Raw genomic sequence first — 21,881 nt, forward strand, 5'->3', positions numbered from 1 at the left:
GGACGTGATCGGAATGAAGCGAATTAATACTAGGAGAAAGGGAATGTGAAACATGAGGATAATCAAAAGTGTGAATCAAGGGGACAGACTTCGAAGAAAAGGGAAAAAAGACCCTAGAATGTGCAGAGTCAAGAACAAGACCAGTATGAGAAAAAAAAATCATAACCCAAAATCATACGGGATGATAAATCTTCTACAACCAGAAAAGTGAAAGGCCAGGAAAAGTATTGCATTTTGATGTGCAAAGAGATGGTACCGAGAATATGTAAGGGTTGATTTGAGGCAGAAAGATATTGAGTGCAAGATGGAAGATAATGTAAGTGAGAAAAATTTGATTTTAAAGATTCATAAAACTGGAAACTAATAAGAGAAACGGCAGCACCTGAGTCAAGTAAGGCGACAGATGGTAGATTGTTTGCAGTTACAAGAACATGAGAAGGAGGAGGTAAAAATGAGGCACAATCAGTAGAGAATTCGGAAGGAGGTGTCAAAGAGGTAGATTGAGTTACAAAGGGCAGATTTTCCCCATATAGACGTCTACTGCCTAACGACGCGGGTGAAGGGCGTTTCCCGACAGCTGAGTATTACAATATTTAGCAATATGACCGGGTAGTTTACAACGAAAACAAGTTACAAAAGAATGAACAGCGGAAGGCAATGATGGATATGACAGGGTGGTGGAAATGACTGGTGGGGGAACCGATGCATAATATGAGTACATTAAAGAGCAGACGAAATGATGGATCAGCATAGAACTGTATAATGGAAATCAATTCAGAAGTGTTATAGGAAATGTTCAGAATATCGCTATAGGTGATGCATGAGTCTAAATAATCATGGGCCGGTTCATGTGGTAACTGATGACGTCGAATGAATTCAGTACTTATGCCGAAGTTCAAGGGCTAGAAAATAGTTATGTATAGCATGCCTCAATTCATACCAATTAGAAAAATTGGACATGTTGTCTGGCCAAAAGGTAGAAAAAAACCTGTAGTCTTTGTAGATAGAAGGCCGATTAATTGCGGAAAGGAAGCGACCTTTATGTTTTAAAATTTACGAACTGAAAACAGCCAGATAGTTAGGCTACGAGGGTCTGTCGCTTGTAGTTGAGGAACTTGAAGTAGTGATTGTTTAATAATCTGAATATTTAGGGAGCTGTCGACCGAAGCATTTTGAAGTATGGGAGGAGCAGAATAGGCAGGTAGAGAGGGAGCCATAGTGTGCTGTTGGAAAGGAGGTTTGATATCGTCAGATAAGAAATCAGGTGAATAATTAGTTGATGGGGGGTTTAGAGAGGGAGAAGAAGAAGAAAAGGAAATTAAATCGTGAACAGGGGGATTAGGTACAGAGGGGTTGTGAGGTAAGGGGGAAGATAATAAGGTAGAGTCTTCTCCTAACGGGAAGTTATCAGAGAAACACGCCATGTTAAAGAAAACAAAGACCAACGAGGGAAAGAAAATGAGTACACTAGGACAATAAATATTCTGCTACCATTTGTTACGATCTTGTAATCATTAGTGCAGTGGTAATTCCTAAGGAAAGAGGGAGGGGGAAGACTCCCATCAACCATACACTAATGTGCAATGATAGAATACCAGATCAAGCAGAGTGCAGGGAAGCGTGAGATAGGAGATGATTACGGCGTCCGATTATCGTGATCAAGCAACAACAAGCAATAAATATATATTTTGGGCCTTTTCCCAAGAGGTGTTCCGTGGTAGGGACACTTAGAATAAATGGGAGGGGATACAAGAATGACAACACCCAAAATGACAGGTTACAAGTAACAGATTGTATTATAATAGCATCAAAAAAGAAAGACAACATGCGTCATGCAATAGTGAATAAAATAGATGTCTTTGGTGTACACAGGTACAAGAAAAATGTGAATAACAGGCGATCAAACACAAGTTGTTGTTATTATTATTATTATTATTATTATTATTATTATTATTATTATTATTATTATTATTATTATTATTATTATTATTTTTAAAGTACAAAGTGACTAGATCAGAAGGATTTTTACGTGAATTGAAGTCGTACAAAGTTGTACCACGAAGAAATTTTGGGAAAACATATTCAATTTTACACAAGTAGAATGGAACATTTCCTAAGGTATTAGGAGGCCAAGTAAAACAACATTTTATCCCCTAAAGATAAACACACTTCACTTCAAATAGGAGAGAAGATAGAATGTTTCACAAGCAAGAGAAGGTATACTGTCTGATTCGTGGACCACGATTTTACCATTGAATGGCTTTTAAAATCTTCATAATGTAATATAGAAAGAAAGGAAGGAGGAAAGGAAGAGGGATAACAGCTGTAAAAGAAAAAAATAAGAAGGCGAAAGAAAGGGAATGGAAGAATAGGTAGGGATCAGGCTGCAAAGTCCCAGTTCAAAATGATGGAATGCATCGTTCACAACACCGCACAAAAAGGTTCCAGGTCACTTATAAGGTTGCTGATCCACAACTCCTTTTCCTTCACACTCCGATAATAGGTCACAGAAGTGAGAGTTAGTGCACCATAATTTTGTTGAGTCCTGAAGGGACTAAAGTTCATAGCCGAAAATAGTGGCAAGGCCTATCGAGGCAAGAAAAGGGCAAATATGAAAGCATAATAATAATAATAATAATAATAATAATAATAATAATAATAATAATAATAATAATAATAATAATAAGTCTGCTCACCCGGTCAGAAGAAGATTGAAGTGAGGTTAAAACCAGCACGGACCAGTCGTGCAGAAAGTACAAGCTGCCACTGCTTATTACAATATGCAAAGCACACCCTGATCGTCCGTCGAAGGGAGGCAGCAAGTTATATAGGCCAGGGAAGGCAGGCCTAGAAAGTACTGGAGACAGATGACGTCAAGATGTGCCGCGGAGAGGGGCGAGAGCCCAAGCAGTAGTGAGGGAGACTAGCAAGCAGACGGAATGAAAGCAGAGCAGTATAATGTCTACAGGAATGGAGCGATGAAATACGCACAAGGTAAGAAAAAAGTTGAGATGGGGAGCACGTAATATACTTGAAGCAAGTGAGATCTTCCTCTTCAAAAACACACTCTTCAAAATGTTCTCCTTAAATTGCACATAATTTAATTTGATATCCCTGGTTTTCTTCAAGCATTAGTTTCATTTTCTCTCTTACTACAGAAAAGATGTTTAGGAGGTGATGGATAAAGTTGAAATTGAAAGAAGGTGAAGAAACACAAAAAGCTGTTATGATTAAAAACAGCTAAAAAAAGACCTAGAAGCCAAAAAACGCCCCAAAAGGCAAAAAAGGACAAATAAAACTCACCATTTTCTGGCCTACGATGACCCAGAATGAACATGTTATGTTGGGCCTTGTCTTCGGACACTCGAGAAAGAAAAGGATTTTTCCTCAACTTCCAAGCCCTAAATCATAATATACAGGCTCTGTACAGTGAATTCTTGTAGTCCTTTACTGAAATTATCACCTTAAAATTTCTTTAAAATGGACATAACTAGTGCCTTTACCCTACACCAGTCAGTTATGCCTAGAACTTTCTAGACAACGCAATGTTTACATTACATTTTAAAAATCTCACGTTTTCTCCATATTTGCATCACAACGTATTTAAATAGGGTATTAAATTGGTGGATCTTTTACATTTGTATATGTTAAGTGTTTACATTTACAACTTAGTCCTGTTAAGGTTCACACGATGGAAGATTTTAACCTACATTTTAACCTAAACTTTGACTTTGTATGGAATATGATGATTTTTTTTTTTTTTTTTTTTTACAAAATGAAAAATGCTGTTGTGTTAAGGGTTTGAATTTCTTACAGGTTTTTCCAGATGAATTTCATCTACAAACGCTTAACACATTTCTCAAATCGTGTGCTGAGCTACAGCCAGGGGTCAACGTGAAAAACATAATAATCTCGCTAATCGACCGCCTTGCAACATTTTCTCAGCGAGCAGATGGGACAGCGAGTAGTATACCTAGTGATGTAAAACTCTTTGATGTGTTCTCGGATCAAGTAGCAGCAATTATCCAGGTATGTAACTCATCTTAATAAGCTTGCTTAGAAGGAATATGACATAAAATTAATTCGTCTAATTATAGTGATATTGTAGCCCTAAGTACAGAAACACTTTTCTGTTGATTAACTCAGTTAATCAAAATATTCAGTTAACTTTTAGTAACTTGAATAGAACATTAAAAAAAATCTCAATGCAAAATGCACATCTCATGTATAAATTTGCAAAATGTTTGAAATATATGTCAATATGTCCCATTTCCCTTGTTTAGATTGAGGCTTTCACGGCTATCAAGTAATACATTGTTGCCAGCCATTAAGGATTTACATAAGTAACTATTGTTATTTTGTTTCGGTGTTTTGTTAATTCGTACGTTCATCACCAGATACTTCATTCTAGGCTGTGTTTTAAGTGTCATACCTCCATAATGTGTGTGCAACTGTTACCCCCCCCCGGCGACTGAAACTCGCTCATTATCCTCTGTTTTTTCTAGATACTTTCTTTCGATTCTTCAACTCTGTTCTGTTCTTCTATCCTGTGAGTCTTCACTTACACTTCATTTTTAAAAATTATTTCCTATTTATTTCGTCTACCATATTCATCCCTGATTCATCTGGTGACCTTGCTGTTTACTTTGCACGCACATACGATGGAACAAGGAACATGTTAATTAGAGCTTAGATGGTGTAGTCAGCTCCCACTTGGAATGCTAGCATACAATCACCCTTCTAGTGATGAGAGTACCACTTACAGCTATATACTAACGATAAAGCATTCTTAAATTCATACCTCCATTATTGGAGAAGTCCTCTTCGTGAACAGTCTAGATTTTTATTTTTCCTGAAGATGCGGACCAAAGTTCTCTGCGAAACATAAAGAATCTCTCCTTGTTTTCTTGACACGGTCATCATCATCATCATCATCATCGTGTTCCACTCAAGTTGCCCGGATGTGGTTAACAAGTCTCCTCCATCTCCTTTCTGTCCTTCCACTTTTCCTGCTCCATTACTTTCGGGGCCGATGACCCTAGATGTTAGGCCCCTTTATACAACAAGCATCATCATCACCACCATTACTTCTGCCACATCCAATCCACCTTCTCTAATGTCGTTCCAAATCTGATCCATCCACCTTCTTCTCGGTCTTCCAACTGGTCTCTCTTAACTTCTCTTTCCAATTCCCTTCTTGCTACCCATTCCTTTCCCATTCTTTTTACGTGTCTGAACCATCTCAGTCTTGCTTTCTGTATATTCTGTACTAACGGTTCTATATTCTTATCTGATTTTAATATTGTGAATTCTATCTTCTCTTGTTTTTTTAACCAGTGTTCTTAAAAATTTCATTTCTACTGCTCGGATCATACTATCTTGTCTCTTATTAGTTACCAGCGTTTCTAGTCCGTATGTTACAATTGGTATGAAATACTTTTTATATAATGTTAATTTCGTTCTCTTGGTTACTTTGTCATTCCATAAAAGCTCTCTGACTTCATGACAAAATCTTGTACCTCTACTTAGTCTGTTATTAATTTCAGGGTTGATTTCTTTACTTCCATTAATAATGCTACCCAGATATGTAAACTGTTCTACATTCTCTAATTGTTCTTTGTCTGTTTTCACTTGGCTTCTCTTTTTTCACAGTGCATGACTACAGTTTCCTTTTTACTAATTACCATTCCAAACTCCTTCAGATTTTCATTCCAAATATCCAGTCTCCTTTGCACATCTTTTTCTCCCTTTCCCCAAAATCACCACTTCATCTGCCAATACCAAAGCATTCACTTCATCACTACTGATACTCTGTTTTACATGTTTTATGATTTCATCCATCAATATAATAATAATAATAATAATAATAATAATAGTAATAATAATAATAATAATAATAATAATAAAGAACCGCAAAAAACTGATGCATTCTGGGCTAAACTTCAGAAAATCATGGCGAAGATTCCAAAAGAGGATACAAAACTTTTGCTGGGCGACTTTAACGCACAAATTGGTAAAGAAAAAGAACACCAGAAAACTGTTGGCAAATTCCCTGCTCACAAATTCACTAACAAAAACGGGTTGAGACTCGTTGAACTGTGTCAACAAAACAATCTTAAAATCATGTCAACTTCTCTGAGAAAATCTCCACGGAAACAGAAGACCTGGAGGTCTCCCGTTCCAGGGATTGGTGAATTTCAAATCCATCACATTGCCATCTCTCATCCCATGCAGAGAGAGGTACACGATGTACAGGTACGCCGAGGAGCAAACGTCGATTCCGATCACTACCTAGTGAGAATAAAGGTAAAATTCACCCCGAAGAAAATTCATCATAAGAGGTCACAAATACCGAAGTTTGATACGACACAGATTGGAAATACTAATCTGCAAGAAGTGTGGGAAAGGGAACATGCAGGCACCTGGGAGAAATTCCGCAACAAAATCATCCAGAAAGCTCGAGAGCAAATTCCCCTGAAAAAGAATACTAAACACCCTTGGTGGAATTCTGAATGTGAACGTGCCTTGAAGGAACGAAAAGAAGCATTCCAGAAATACAACAGCAAGAAATCACCAGAAAACCAAACATATTTCAATGAAACTAGAAAACGAGTAGCCAAAATCATCAGGCTGGTCAAGAGAAAACACCTGAAGCAACAACTGGACTCGATTGTGGACAACTTTCGTAACTACAATGTACGAGATTTCTACAGGGAATTCGGAGGACAAGTCCGTGGGTACGCTCTTCAAAACCTGGCTTTCAAAAGATCAGATGGAAAACTTGCACTCGGTAATCAGGATAATTGTCAAGAATTAGCACTTTACTTTGCTGATCTCCTCAACTGTCCAGAGCCCCTCATAAGATTCCCTCAAGAACCCCCAAGGCACACTTTCCCAGAATCTCCACCACCGACAGAGGAAGAAATCCGCGGCCACATTCTCAAACTTAAAAACAATAGGACCTCCGGAGAAGATGACATCATTGCGGAACTTCTGAAAAATCTTGGACCTAACTCCCTCAAGGAGCTCACTCAAATCATTACAGATATCTGGCAATCGGAAGAATTACCTCAGGACTGGAAGTGCGCCCTCATCCACCCATTACACAAAAAGGTAGATAAGACTGACGTAAATAATTACAGGGGCATTTCTCTTCTCCAAGTGACTTACAAAATTCTTTCAGCTTGCCTTTTGAAGAGAACGCAAGAACAACTTGAACAAAGTATTGGCGAATATCAAGCAGGCTTCCGCCCTGGTCGCTCGTGTGTAGAACAAATATTCAACTTGAAGACAACACTTAAATACAAAGCATTGAGGAACAAACCGGTCATCTGCATTTTTGTTGACTTCAGGAAAGCGTACGACTCGGTTGATCGACAGTCTCTCTTCGTTGTTCTTGAGGAACTGGGGCTTGATTCCAAGACCCTCAACCTCATCAAGGCAACACTCACTGACACTATCTCCAAAGTTAAATTCATGGGGGAGATCTCTGAACCATTCCCGATTAAAACTGGCGTCCGACAAGGTGACGGTTTATCTCCGCTTCTTTTCAACCTCGTCCTAGACAAAGTCATCCGCGAGTGGGAAAAGGTATTGAAAGACATGGGATACTGGCGCCCCATACGACTAGGACGACCCAAAGACGGTATTGAGATATCATGCCTCGCTTTTGCAGATGACCTGGCCATACTTACAGATGATGTATTCACAGCCGTTAAACAAATTGAAACCCTTAGCGAATGTGCTGGAAAGGTTGGCCTACAAATTTCCTTTGAAAAGACCAAGTTCTTCTGCTCAAAATTTGACATCCAAAATTTGAACACGACACATGGGCAAATCAACCGAGTACCACACTTCAAGTACTTGGGAGAAATACTTGAACCAACGGGAGGCGAGAAGGCTGCCCAGAAAATTCGCCTACAAAAATTTTGGAAAGCCTACGGTAGGGTTCACAACATATACAATAAAAAGTGCTTGTCCCGCCATGCAAAGATCAGACACTATAATGCAGTAATAAAGCCCGAAGTCTTATATGCCAGTGAGACCCTTACACTAAACGGGAAAGGTGACCTAGAAAACATTTTAAAAGAAGAAAGAAGAATCCTGAGGAAAATTCTCGGCCCCCGAAAAACAGAAGATGGATATAGACTGAGGTCATGCAAAGAGACAGAAGAGCATTCCAACATTGCAGCAGACATCCGCAAAAGACGTCTGAAATTCTATGGGCATGTCCACAGATTGCCGGCAAGTAGACTGACACACAAGATTCTCACTTACATAGAACATCTAAAAAATATTCCATGGGTACTAGAAGTGAAGAAGGATCTGGAAAAAGCCCAGATAAACCCAAATGACACCGCGGACAGAAACCTTTATAGGAAAAAAATTAATGGATGAAAAGTGCAACCAGAGAACGAAGTGAAAAAGAAGACTGGAACAAAGTGGACAGAAGAACGAAAAAGGATCCACGGAGAAAGGATGAGAGCTGTTTGGCAACTCAGAAAACAGAATCGTTAGAGCTTTGCGTGATCCATTGGGTCCATACGCACATAATAATAATAATAATAATAATAAATAATAATAATAATAATAAATAATAATAATAATAATTTTTTTTTTTACGAGGAATTGTGGAAAATCTTCAAAAAGACACTTGTGAAGGGTCCGCACTCCACAAGTGTGTGGGATTCTTACCCACTAAAAACCACACACCCTTTTCCCACGATGTGAGTCATCACCCCGGAACCGCTCTCGCATTACTTCAGGGTGATATCGTGCTTTGTCTTTCAAACGCCTTCTTTCTTCATTTCTCCTTTACAAATGTTCGTATGCTTCCAAATCCTTCTTCTTCTGACGAAGGATGTCCTCCACATGTACTGCCACGCGATCCCAGGATTGCTGGTTTCGCAGCATCACCGAAATAACATTATCTGTTGTCAATTCTCCTAGTTCAGTTTCCACACATCTTCTCTGAATCGTCCAATGGCCGCATACAAAAAAGGTGTGATATACGTCGTGAATATCATCGCAGTATATGCATGCTGCGTCACTCGCTCTGCCCACTTTATGCAGGAATTTCCTGAAATATCCATGTCCTGTTAGAAGCTGCGTGAGGTAGTAATTTACTTCACCATGGGCCCTTTCAACCCAGATATCCAAGCGTGGTATCAGTCGCTTGGTCCATTTGCCTCGAGGGTCACTTTCCCATCTGAGTTGCCATCGCCTCATCAGTTGACTGAAGGCGCGCTTCTTTGCACATTTCTTTCCCAGCTCTCCTTTGGTACGCCAGATTTCATGCCGCTCCAATGCGAGTAGGTCTATTGGGGCTATTGCTGCCACCGCGAGGATTGCCGGTTCGGAAACAGTGCGGTATGCACTTGCAATACGTAAAGCCGCTCTCCGTTGTACGGCAGCTATCCTTCTCCGATACCAAGCAAATCTCAAGGATTCAGCCCAGATTTCAGAACCATATAGAAGCACTGACTGAACCGTCGACATGAGAAGACGTCGTTTACTGGATTTCTAACCTTTAATATTTCCCATTAGTCTGCTAAGTGCAGTCGTGTATTTTACTGCCTTGCCTGTCACTCTCTGAATATGAGTCCAGAATGTGAGCTTGGAGTCAAGTGTCACTCCTAGATATTTTGTGCTCGCAGATGTTTCTATCACTAACTCTCCAACAGTCATTGGTACAAGAGTTTCGATCCTTTTCCTCGTCAGAAGAACTATCTCCATTTTGCGTTCGGCTAATGTTAGACTGTGGCTCATCATCCATTCTTTTATGCGCCGCATCACCTGGTTCAGTTTAATTTGAGCCATTTCAACATTACGAGCTACTATCAAGGCGGCCACATCATCAGCGTAGCCCACAAGCTTCGTGTCCTCTGGCATCTCCAAACGTAACAAGCCATCATACATTATGTTCCAGAGATCTGGACCAAGGATCGATCCCTGCGCTGCACCAGCCGTCAGACGCTTTGTCTTTTCTCCATCTTCCGTATCATACAACAGAGTGCGATCTTTGAAGTAATCTCTCATTATGCGCATAAGATATTGTGGTAGCTTGAAAGTTTCTTCAAGAGCTACCAACATGTCGCTCCATCTTGCCGAATTGAAGGCATTCTTCACATCCAGGGTCACAAGAAGTGTCAATTTACAGGAATGATGGTTGCCCGTTTGTGCCCTTTCTGCTGTATTCACCACCTCCCACTCTGCATCTAGCGTCGAGTGTCCTCTCCGAAATCCATGTTGGCAAACAGATAGATCCCCTGCTAGTTGAACTGCTGAGAGGATTCTGGGCTGCAGAAGTTTCTCCAGGCCTTTTCCAGCTGTGTCCAGCATGCATAAAGGTCTATAACCACCAAGTTTTCCTTTGCTGATCAGAACCAAACGAGCCATTTTCCATCGGGGACTAAAAAAACACCCGTTTGCAGGCAATGATTGTACATTTTCAGCAACGGTTCTGGGCATAGTTCTGCTATTATCTTTAGCACTTCTGCAGGTATACCATCTGGTCCTGGAGTTTTCTTGTTTCTAAAAGAGCTAATAGCTCTATTCAGCTCTTCTACAGTAAAGAGGGGTATATCATCCAATTCTTTCTCGTCGTCACAGTCAATCCTCTCTGGATGGTCTGGGAATAGTGTATCCACAATGTGTTTAATTGTTTGCGGATCTGCACTCGGGGTTGAAAATGTCCCGAGTTTCTTCATGACAATCTTATAACCTTGTCCCCATGGATCATCTTCTTCTTCTTTAGCCAGTGCCCACCATTTATCGGCTTTACTTTTTCTGATTGCATTACAGAGTTCCTTCTTTGCTGACTTGTACTCCGCTGTGACTGAGGTATTCTCTTGACTGCCTCTCATCCTCTGAGCCCTGCGTCGAAGTCGCAGACAATTCTTTCTCAGTTCAGCAATCTCTTTGGTCCACCAGTACGCTGGGCGCTTGCTGTTTCGCGGTCTCCTTCGGGACATTGAGGCGTTGCATGCTTGATGGATTAGCTGCATAGTGAGTTCAACACATACACCAGGTGCTTCTTTCCCTCTACGAGCAAAACATTTTTCAGTTATGTTGTCCATTCCATTCCAAATTACATCAATGAACTTTTCCTTGTCAATACCGGCTATGTTCCACCGTGCTGGCCTGCGCAAGATGTTTCTTTCTTGAGGAGATTCTTGGAGCAGTCGAAAGATGATATATTGATGATCGCTCCCCGTGTAGTTCTCGATCACTTGCCATTCGTAAATCTTAGGCGTAATATCCTCTGATGAGAAGGTTACATCCGGTATTGTTCCCTGACATCCTGGCCGTCGAAATGTTGGCACATTTCCAATGTTGTTGACCACCAAACCTGTCCTGGCTACCATCTCCATTATACGACGTCCTCTGGAGTCTGTTTGTGGCATGCCCCATTCCAACGCTTGAGCATTTACGTCACCGGCGACAACTAGTTTTTTTTCCATTCTGCGTATTACGTCCTCAAGACCAAGTTTCATCTGAAAGTTGGAAACAGATTCATTTGGTGTAAAATAACAGCTTACAATAGTGATTCCCCCAGTCTGTACCCAAACAAAACCGTCATCGCACCCATGCTGTGTTACTGGGACTTTTCCTGGATCTGGTATCTAAATTGCAGCTGTTCCGAGGTTATCCACAAACCACCCTGGATGGTCTCTCTCTTGATATGGTTCGCTAATAATAACGATGTCTACTTCCATCTCGTAAATCAGCTGTGTCATAAGATCGTTAGCTGTTTGACTCCTGTGCATATTTGCTTGAAGTATTCGCATCATTTACTATGATTTTTTGCCTTTTCCAGAGCTTCACGAAATATTGCACATGCTCCCGATCCAGGAATATGATTTCGTTCAGCTTCATTGACACCCTTATCTGAACAAAGCATGCATCGTGGATTGTTCTTTTTACAGTCTACTGCCTTGTGGCCAGATTCTCTGCACTTAAAACAGAGCTTGCTTCTGTCGGGGCCTGTGCAGTTCCTTGCCAGATGTCCATATGATAGGCATCAGAAGCAGCGAGGTAACATAGTTCTAGCTCGTACTCTGCAGTATAACCATCCTATCTTGATTCTTCCTGCTTCCAGTAGTTTCTGAGCGTCCTCGTCTTTGGTTTCGAAGATGGCAAGTTTCTGTCCCCAGCTGTTTGGTTTCAAGACCGATATTTTCAGTTCTCCATGGGGATTGCCGGAATCTCGTCTTACAGCTTCCTCCATGTCTGCGGCGGTAGTGACACCATCCATGTCTCGAATCTCCAGTGTAGTTCGGGGGATTAAAGCCTTTACATCGCCATCTCGTCCGAGGGCATCTCTCAGAGAATTACTGAATACCTCCCTATTTTCCATCTTAGTTGTTTTGTTAAATTCAAGAAGAACAGCTCCCGCTCTTGTTTTACGGATAGATCTAATGCCTGCTCCACTGTCTTCCGGCTTCACCCTGTCCCTGATATCCTTCAAAACATCAGCGAAAGTCTTACCGTTCATTGGTTTGATGATTACAGCTTCTGAACGACTCCTAGATTTAGAATGAGGTAGTTTCCCACTTTCGCTAAGCACTGTACTTTCAGGATTATTACTGGCCTGTTTCGTTTCGTTTTTTTTTTCTTTCAAAATGGCGCCCGGTAATGACGACGTAGTGTTTTATTCTCCGAGTAAATTAACCGTAAAATGTGATGAAAAGTGCGGAAAATGTCGAAAATTAGTGAAAAATGGAATGTTGTGTGATTCATGTGATCGATGGTGGCATTATAAGTGCGGAAATTGCCCTAGAGACGTAAAAACTAATGAAAATGTTGACTGGATTTGTGAGCAGTGTGTTTGGAATGTTGTTGTTGGGGACGGCGTTGACGAAGCACCGAAAACAGTCGATGAGGAATATAAAAGTGCATTAGAAATTATAAACATTCTAAAAAAGGACAATGAGACTCTTAAAGTTGAAAATCAAGAATTAAAAGAAAGACTGCGATCACTAGAGTTTGGGACTGACCATTCTTCGAGTGATATACCGGTACAAGTAACAAACTCGAGCACGTGGTGTCAAGTAGTTCGTGGATGGCCGGCTAAGAAGAAATCTACAACTGAATTTCCGGAAATAAACATCAGAAATAGGTTTTCTGCCCTAAATAATGTAATTCTGGAAGAAAGTGATCGCGCGCGTGAAACCAAATCATCGCGATCCGTTGCCGTGTCGAGTTTAAAATTTAGGCCTAGAATTCAGATTCAAGACCCAGTTAGGCCTAAATCAGCGAAGGTAGCTGTGTTTGGTGATAGCCAAGGAAGGGGAATTGTGGGAGTGATAAACGACGAGAATATAGCAGCAACCGGAGAAATATATCCAGGAGCTTCTATCAGCAGTGTTGTGGAAAACGTAGAAGCAGCAACTAGGAACTTCGGGAGCGGCGATGCAGTGCTTATCATCGGTGGGACGAACGACGTAGCTCGCGACGACGCCAAGAATGTAAGATCACAACTTAAACATACACTAGGGAAGCTGACCCACACTAACGTCTTTGTAGTGAACGTGCCCCACAGGCATGATTTGAGTAGAGACTCGTGTGTGAACATTGAAGTGGACAAGGTCAATACAGATATTGTTAAAATTTGTAAACATTTTCGGAATACTCAGGTTATTGAATGCAGCAGTTTTGAGAGATACTGTTATACAAAACATGGCCTCCATCTAAACAATTCAGGTAAACGAAAGATAGCAAATATTGTTCTAGATTTTATTAATCTTAAGATGTGTACTGTAAAACAGGCAACTCCCTTGAGTTATAATACTGACCAGGAAAACTAGTAGAAAGAACCAGCTGTACTTCAAGCTGGCTCAGTCAACTAGAAAAAGAAACTCAGGATAGTAAGGAATTTCAAGTTACCCAATTGCAACAGTCAAGTTTTAGGGAGGAAGGGGGTCTGAGATTGCTCTTGGTAAACTGTCAAAGTGTAGTAAATAAACAATTAAAATTCGGTACATTGATGGAATCTTATGAGACTGATGTGGTGATAGGAGTGGAATCATGGTTGAGAGAAGGGGTGGGTAATAGAGAAGTATTTCCAGAAGGGTACACCGTCTATCGTAGAGACCGAGGAGATAAAAAAGGGAGGGGGGGGGGTGTTTATTCTGGTGAAGGAAACTTACTGTTCACATGAATGGTTTACCGATGAAAGGGATGAAATATTAGGGATAAAATTAGTTTGTGATAATATGAAGGAGGTGGGAATTATAGGAACATACAGGCCTGGAAGAGAGGAAAGAGACATGGAAATCTTTGAAAAAATAATAGATTATACTCGTAAAAACAATAATAATGATATGGTAATAATTGGGGGAGATCTAAATTTGCCTGAAGTTGAATGGAAAGGAGCTGCAAGTGAAGCCCATGAACAGAAACTGGCAAATAAGTTAATTTGGGAGGGAGGATTTACACAAGTAGTACAAGAACCGACTCGTCTCAATAACTTACTAGATGTATTCTTGGTTAAACCATGGGAAATTCTTGATAAAACTGAGGTAATTGAAGGAATAAGTGACCATAAGGCTGTAATAATGGATGTAGGACTGGTACCAAAAAGGCTTAATAAGAGGGTTACACAAGACAAGAAATTGTACAGAAAAACTAAAGTTGATGAATTTGGGACTTACCTTAAATCACAATTCAGTTGTTGGATAAGTGAAGGGAGTAACGTGGATACACTTTGGGCTAAATTTAAAGGAATAATTTGGGAAGGAGAGAAGAGATTTGTACCTGTTAAGAAGGGTAAAATGAGCTCAGACCCTGTTTATTATACAAGGGAAATAAGAAAATTAAAAAGAAAATGTAGAATAGTAAACAGGAAAATCAAAGAGGGTAGGGAGAATAGAGAAACTAGAAAACAGCTAATGAGGGAACTGAATAGAGTGAAAAAGGAAGCAAAAGAGAATTATATGAATGGCATACTTCAAGAGGGTAATGACCACAAAGGGAAATGGAAAAAGCTGTATTCATATATCAGGAATCAAAAAGGAAAAGGAATCCAAATTCCTACAATGGTGGGAGAAGGGGGTGAACACTATTTAACAGATACTGAGAAAGCAAACCTATTTAGTAGGGAATTTAGAGATTCATTAGATGATTGTCAAGAGTTGGAAACCAAAACAGAAGATAGAGAGGGAAAGAGACAGAGGGAAACAAGAAGCTTCTCATTCACAAACGAAGATATTTTCAGAGAAATCCAACTGCTTCAGCAAGGAAAAGCAGCAGGAAGTGATCAAATTACTGGGGAGGTATTAAAGACAATGGGGTGGTACATAGTGCCTTATTTAAAATTTCTCTTTGACTATGTCATAAATAATAGTGTAATACCAAAGGAATGGAAGGAATCTATAATAATACCAATTTATAAAGGAAAGGGTGATAAAAGGAAACCAGAGAACTACAGACCAATCAGCCTGACCAGTATAGTTTGTAAAATTCTGGAGAGTTTAATATCGAAGTACATCAGAGGGATATGTGATGATAAAAATTGGTTCATGAGGAGCCAGTATGGATTTAGAAAGAAATTTTCTTGTGAGGCGCAACTGGTGGGATTTCAGCAGGACATATCAGATCAGTTGGATTCAGGAGGTCAGTTAGATTGCATAGCCATAGATCTTTCCAAAGCCTTTGATAGAGTGGAACATGGAATATTATTAAAGAAATTGGAGGGAATAGGATTGGACGTAAGGGTTACACGTTGGATAAAAGCATTTCTAAATTCAAGGGTTCAGAAAGTCAAAATAGGAAATAATGTATCTCAGGAAGAGAAAGTTTGGAAGGGAATTGCACAGGGTAGTATAATCGGTCCGTTACTTTTCTTAATATACGCAAATGATTTAGGGAACAATATAACATCAAAAATAAGATTGTATGCAGATGACATAATTGTTTATAGGGAAATAAACAACATTGAGGATTGTTCAGAATTACAAAGGGACCTTGAAAGTATCCAACAATGGGTTGAAGAAAATAATATGAAGGTTAATGGAGGCAAATCAACTGTTACAACTTTTACAAACAGGAGCTTTAAAACTGAATTTGAATATACTTTGGATGAGGTAGTTATCCCAAAAGATGGCAAGTGCAAATACTTAGGTGTGAGATTTGAAAGTAATTTGCACTGGAAGGGTCATATTGATGACATTGTTGGGAAAGCATACAGATCATTACATGTCATAATGAGGCTACTTAAAGGATGCAACAAAGAATTAAAAGAAAAAAGTTACTTGAGTATGGTTCGTCCATTATTGGAATATCCAAACAGTGTTTGGGATCCTCACCAAGAATACCTAATAAAAGAAATAGATAGTGTGCAGAGGAAAGCAGCAAGATTTGTAACAGGGGATTTCAGGAGAAAGAGTAGTGTATCAGAAATATTAAAGGAACTTGGGTGGGAAACTTTAAGTAAGAGAAGGGAGAAAACAAGACTTATAGGATTATATAGAGCCTATACAGGAGAAGAAGCATGGGGAGATATCCGTGAGAGTCTTCAGTTGGAAAATAATTATATCGGCAGGACTGACCACAAATATAAAATTAGAAGGAATTTTAGCAGAAGCGATTGGGGTAAATTTTCATTCATTGGGAAGGGTTTGAGGGAGTGGGAACAGTTTATCAGGGGTAGTGTTTGATCCTTTTCCAAAATCTGTACAGATATTCAAGAAGAGAATAAACAGCAACAGAGAAAATAAATGAAGTGTTAGAAGGCATTCGACCAGTGCAGGTTATTGTAAATAAAAAAATGTGTGTGAATAAATTAATTCCATCCCCTGGTCAAAGGAGTTTGGACAGCCAAAGTAGGGGACTGCCTGTAGGGGTGAAGTACAGTGGGGACTTCGAGGGCCCTGGGACCGCTACGGTAGCTGTGAAGGCCCTTCAGGAACTCTGAAAAGTGGTGGCAAAAGGGGCTCTGGTTAAGACGCAGCAGGTCGTTATGCTACTTAGGATCCAGAACGGGTAAAAAAAAAAAAAAAAAAAAAAAAAAATAGTAAATAAATAAATGCAATGTAAATATTAATGTTATACCAGTTGTATAGTATCATTTGAAGTAATTCCACATACTGTATATCAGTTGACTATATTTGTAAGTAGTACAGGAGATATTATAAGTAGAATTTTGTAAACAATATAAATTTATTAAGGATGAGCTGTGTGTTTAATAGAAAACATTCTTAGCGTAAATTGTATAATATTGTATTATAGGAAAAATTTTCTTCTCTTGTTAATTTAATATTTAGTGCTTGACAATAATGTATTTTAGTGTACCATTTGCCACCGAGGTAGACACCTCATTTGCAAATAAAGAGATTTTGATTTGATTTGATCTTCGTGCTTCCTATCCTCACTCTTCTTCTTTCTCTTCTTCTTGGACAGAAACGTTTCCCATTTTCCTTGATCTTCCTCCGAGTCATATGTCACTGGTGATGTGTTGGACAATTCCTTATTCTCCATGGTAGTTGGTCTCTGCTCTAGTTCTTCTGCAGATTTCTTCCACGACATCCTGCATGATGCTCCAGCCTCTAAAGCTTCTTCCAGCTTCACGAGGCCATTCTTTATTTCCGTTTTTAGGTTTTTGAGAGGAATAGCCATTATCTTCTTCAACAGTGATCTTGCAGTCTCAAGATGCACCTCTTCTTTGTATTGATTCTCCATTATCTGCCGACTGATATCATCAGTCAGATTTAGGTCAATACTCCTACCATTTCGGCCATTGTGGATACTTTCCCTTGATACACTAGGGAGCTCCACCGTATCACGCAGAATGTCTTCTTCTGCCATCATGCCAATATGGGAGTCTAGTTGGCCGTGTGTTAAGTCAAGGAGATGAGGTTGTGGGTGGGCGCTGGGAGCGCTTACACTAGAAAACGATCGTCTATCTACGGCAGTGTACCTTCTACGTGATTTTGATCTTCGACAAGATGGCTGCTCACAACAGGATTATTTCAACGCAAACTTTTCAATATTTCACTTAATATTCTGTCGTTCCAGTTGTAATCAAACAAATCTACCATGAAATGGGGTTTAAAATAACCATACAAGCTCGTTTAGGTAAGTGCCTTCACAATGTAAACCCGCTTTCTTGAGCTATTTTGTAGCGCGTCTTTTCATGTCCAACAATAATAATAATAATAATAATAATAATAATAATAATAATAATAATAATAATAAATGGCGACAGTACACTTCCTTGCTTGAGACTTTTTTTTTTTTGTATAAAATGTTTGAGTCACCACTCCCCACTTGTACACAGCTTTTACTCTCATGATACAACATTTTTATCTTGTTAATTAATGATTTTGGTACATTCCTTTTCAGTAGGCATTCCCATACATGTTTTCTCTTAACTGTATCATAAGCTTTTTCCGAATCCAAAAATGTGAAGATGATTTCCTTGTTTCTTTCCAGATGTTTTTCCATTATCGTTCGCACTCTAAATATCGAGTCTGTTGTTGATCTATTCGGTCTAAAGCCATATTGTTCTTCCTCTGTGTTTCTATTACAGTGCACTCCTGATCATTTGCGTGCGGATAATTAGCTTTGTGGTTAATTCGCGGGTCTTGGAGAGTTATTTTTTAAAGTATTAATTCTTACACCCACTAATCATCTCGCTGAGTAAAATTATCTCTGCCAATTTTAAAAGAATCTTAATGCGATGCGTGGAGATGAAATCATTGATATTTGAGGAGACTAGACTTCGTTTCTCTACGATGTAGCAGTAGGCCTATATGCGCACTGCTGCCAAAATGCTGCAAACTTGGAAACATTCGAGATGTTGCTGCACGTGGCACAGCACAGATTACCGTAATCATGGAAGCAGAGACAATGAAAGAGGAATGCACTCGAAATTTACCCTCCTTTTCCCCACAGCCCAAGGTCGCTGAACTGTAAGCCAAGTGAAGGGTAGGTGCGCAGGCAGCGAGTGTATTGTAGTCTGCTGTACTTGAGAAGTGTGAACAGAGTGTGGAAGTCTTTTCGAAGTTTCGAATAAGTCAGTAAGAGTTTTCAATATGAGTGGTCGAAAAATAAAATATAAAAGGTTAACCGTTGTAACTGTTCGCTCTCCTAACTTCTCATTAGAGGAGACGGAAGTTAATACCTGGGGACACATGAATATAAATATAACTATATGTGGCTTGCCCGCAAATTGCCACGCAAATAGAATCAATTAACATTCCATGGTTTCCCATTTCTCTATGTAATGTTTGGGCGCCAGCGATACAGTTTTAAACAAGACTGTAAAGCAAAATTTATATTTACTAGCATAGAGACTTATACTTAAATCACAGGGGTAGGATTTTAAATGATTAACCATTAAGTATCGCTTGAGAAAGAAAATTAACGCAATATAAAATAGAAATGAATTTATTATACAAAAAAAATGAGGTGAATCGGAAAAGTTCCTTTAAGCGTGGAGGAATTTAAGAATTTACGTTACTAAAAATAACTGTTGCTTGCTTTATCAAATTGAAGCTCACCAATTGCAGCTTCCGTTGAGGTCATCTATTTTTCGTGGTTACTCGTTCCCCTCTACTCTTTCTAGAATTGGCTCCATGGACATCCTTCCTTCTGTGATGTGATTTGGGCTATCTGGACTAGCACTCCCTAATTGCCTAGTCTTTAAATTAGACATTGGCCCTATACTTGTGAAAATTGATCAGCGTTGATCATAGGAGGAGATAATTCAGAGATATGAATTTTTCCATGTTAGCAGAAATCTTAATCCAACTTAGCTAATGTACTAATACTATACAGACTTGTACCAACTTCCGTGGACTTGAATTAAACATAGTTCTTCGTCCAGAATAATTACTGAATATCTCACAAGCCGTAAGCTTGTTTCGTCTCACCCTGATCCGACAACATCACAGCAGCTAAGTACTGTGTCGAAGCGAGAACACACTGTACGAAAAATAACTATGTCTCGAAGCGACCACTCATTGTCTCAAAAATCAATAAAGTAGTTAACGTTCTGGTAGTGATGTGTGTGAGTCGAGGGTTGCTCCGCACTAGATAATATATCATCGGGCTCTCCCCCACTCTTGGTAACAGCTCAATACCAATAACAATATAACGAAGCATCTGATTCGTAGATCGCATTATCATCTCCCTCTCTTCATTCTTGACAATTCCAGTAGGCGTGGCGATGATGTAGAATCCAAGCTTGCTAGCCTTGCATGCGGGTAGCTGTGTAGTGCCTTTTGCTCATGAGTTTAAGCCAGTAACTCATCCAACTTCCCTGCTTCAAGAATAACTTTTCCGTGTACACAAATATGAGATGAAATGACAACTCTGTCTCAACATTGACCATATTTGCAATACATAGTGAATTCCTATCCTACGTAATGTAATAATTTAAATAATAAATGATGTTCTAATATATACAATGTGATTCCAAAAGCCTTATTTACAAATGATTGAAGTTAAAATAAATATGTCATATAAATAATTGCTGATGGCGGATAATCTTGATATAGAGTGATATCGCGTAAAAGTATGGCTGGAGAAGCCTGGACGGTTACACCGTCAGTGAAAAACTGAAAATTATAGAAAGACTGGAGAAAGGCGAGGGGTCATCAAAATGAGAAAAAATGAACAATCGTTTAAGAAACAAAAAGTGATGACAGATTTTTTTGTTAGATACGAATGTTGGCATAATCCACATGGCATTTTGTAATTTTTCTCGAATGTGTCTTACAATACAATGCGAAATGTTATAATTATTTTCTGCTTGTTCATAAAATACATTTCATTATTTTAACCTATGGTTTTGTTTTTACCAGGCTTAAATATGACTGCGGATAATTTGCAGTTTTCAATAATTTTCGATAATTCATGGAAGTGCGTGCATTAATTACTGCAAATTACTGGGAGTGCGCTGTATATTCCTCAGTCTTTTGTCTACGACTTTCTACATTATTTTTAGCCCATGTGATAATAGGGTATGTTCTTACCACCCCTTTTACATCAGTATTGCACCCGTTGTCGCAACGGATTGCAAATAACTCCCAGCAGCTCAATGTAATCTCAGGGTATTTCATTCCATGTGAAAAATCTAAAAAAATTTCCTTCGGTTCCGCTTTACGTGAATTCATGAAGAGAAAAGTTCGCCCGAAGATGCAGTAGTGTATGAATGTTCGCCTATTCCGAATACTAACGTTGTAACTCCTTCAATAATCTCATTCATATATATACACAATCAATTAATTACTTATCTTACAAACTAGATAAAGAATTGACTGAGACTGAAAATTAACACTCACAAATTATATAAAAATAATGATCCACATTTTATTAAATTATGGAATTGCCCTAAGAAATGAGAACTAAATTCAGGATTATACTACGTTTATCACTATATAGAATAATTAATTCAAAGTCAGCGCTGGCTTATTGGGAAAAACAAAAATATAACATTAACTTATTCGAATCGTTTCTGAAATGAGATCAAAATATCAGCATTACTGTCCATAATTAATCTTGGGACATCCTATGTGTCACTGGAAATACACTATCCAATTGCAATTTATATTGTAATAACGTTTCAGAGTCTCTTGACCATAATTGTATCACCATTTTAAACAAAATCTGAACTCAATTAATTCGGGTTTCTTCTTGGACATAAACTAGTAACGATTCTCGTGCTAAGGCTTTACATCCCTAATGCCTGTTAAATCCGGCTTCTAGTCTATCATCTCCCTATATATTAACCTTTCATAAAATTCAAATTCGATTATACACTGTTTTTAAATAAATAATCTACCTATATTATCCACATAATTCTTAATTTATATATTAGCGGCTCGATATGCTCAAATCTTTCGTATACCAATCATTATCCTACTGTGTAAGTTACT

At 39.0% G+C, this 21,881-nt stretch overlaps 1 protein-coding gene across 1 annotated transcript in view; it reads left to right on the plus strand.

Moving 5' to 3' along the window:
* The window catches only part of Vps35 (Vacuolar protein sorting 35), a 180,117-nt gene that overhangs the window by 51,617 nt on the left and 106,619 nt on the right, over positions 1 to 21,881 (plus strand). The window contains exon 7 of the mRNA XM_068226569.1: positions 3,817 to 4,029. Within this exon, the coding sequence (XP_068082670.1) occupies positions 3,817 to 4,029 (213 nt within the window). The remainder of the gene's footprint in view (positions 1 to 3,816; positions 4,030 to 21,881) is intronic.

The sequence above is a fragment of the Anabrus simplex genome, chromosome 3 (genome assembly GCF_040414725.1).
Source record: "Anabrus simplex isolate iqAnaSimp1 chromosome 3, ASM4041472v1, whole genome shotgun sequence".
NCBI lineage: Eukaryota > Metazoa > Arthropoda > Insecta > Orthoptera > Tettigoniidae > Anabrus > Anabrus simplex.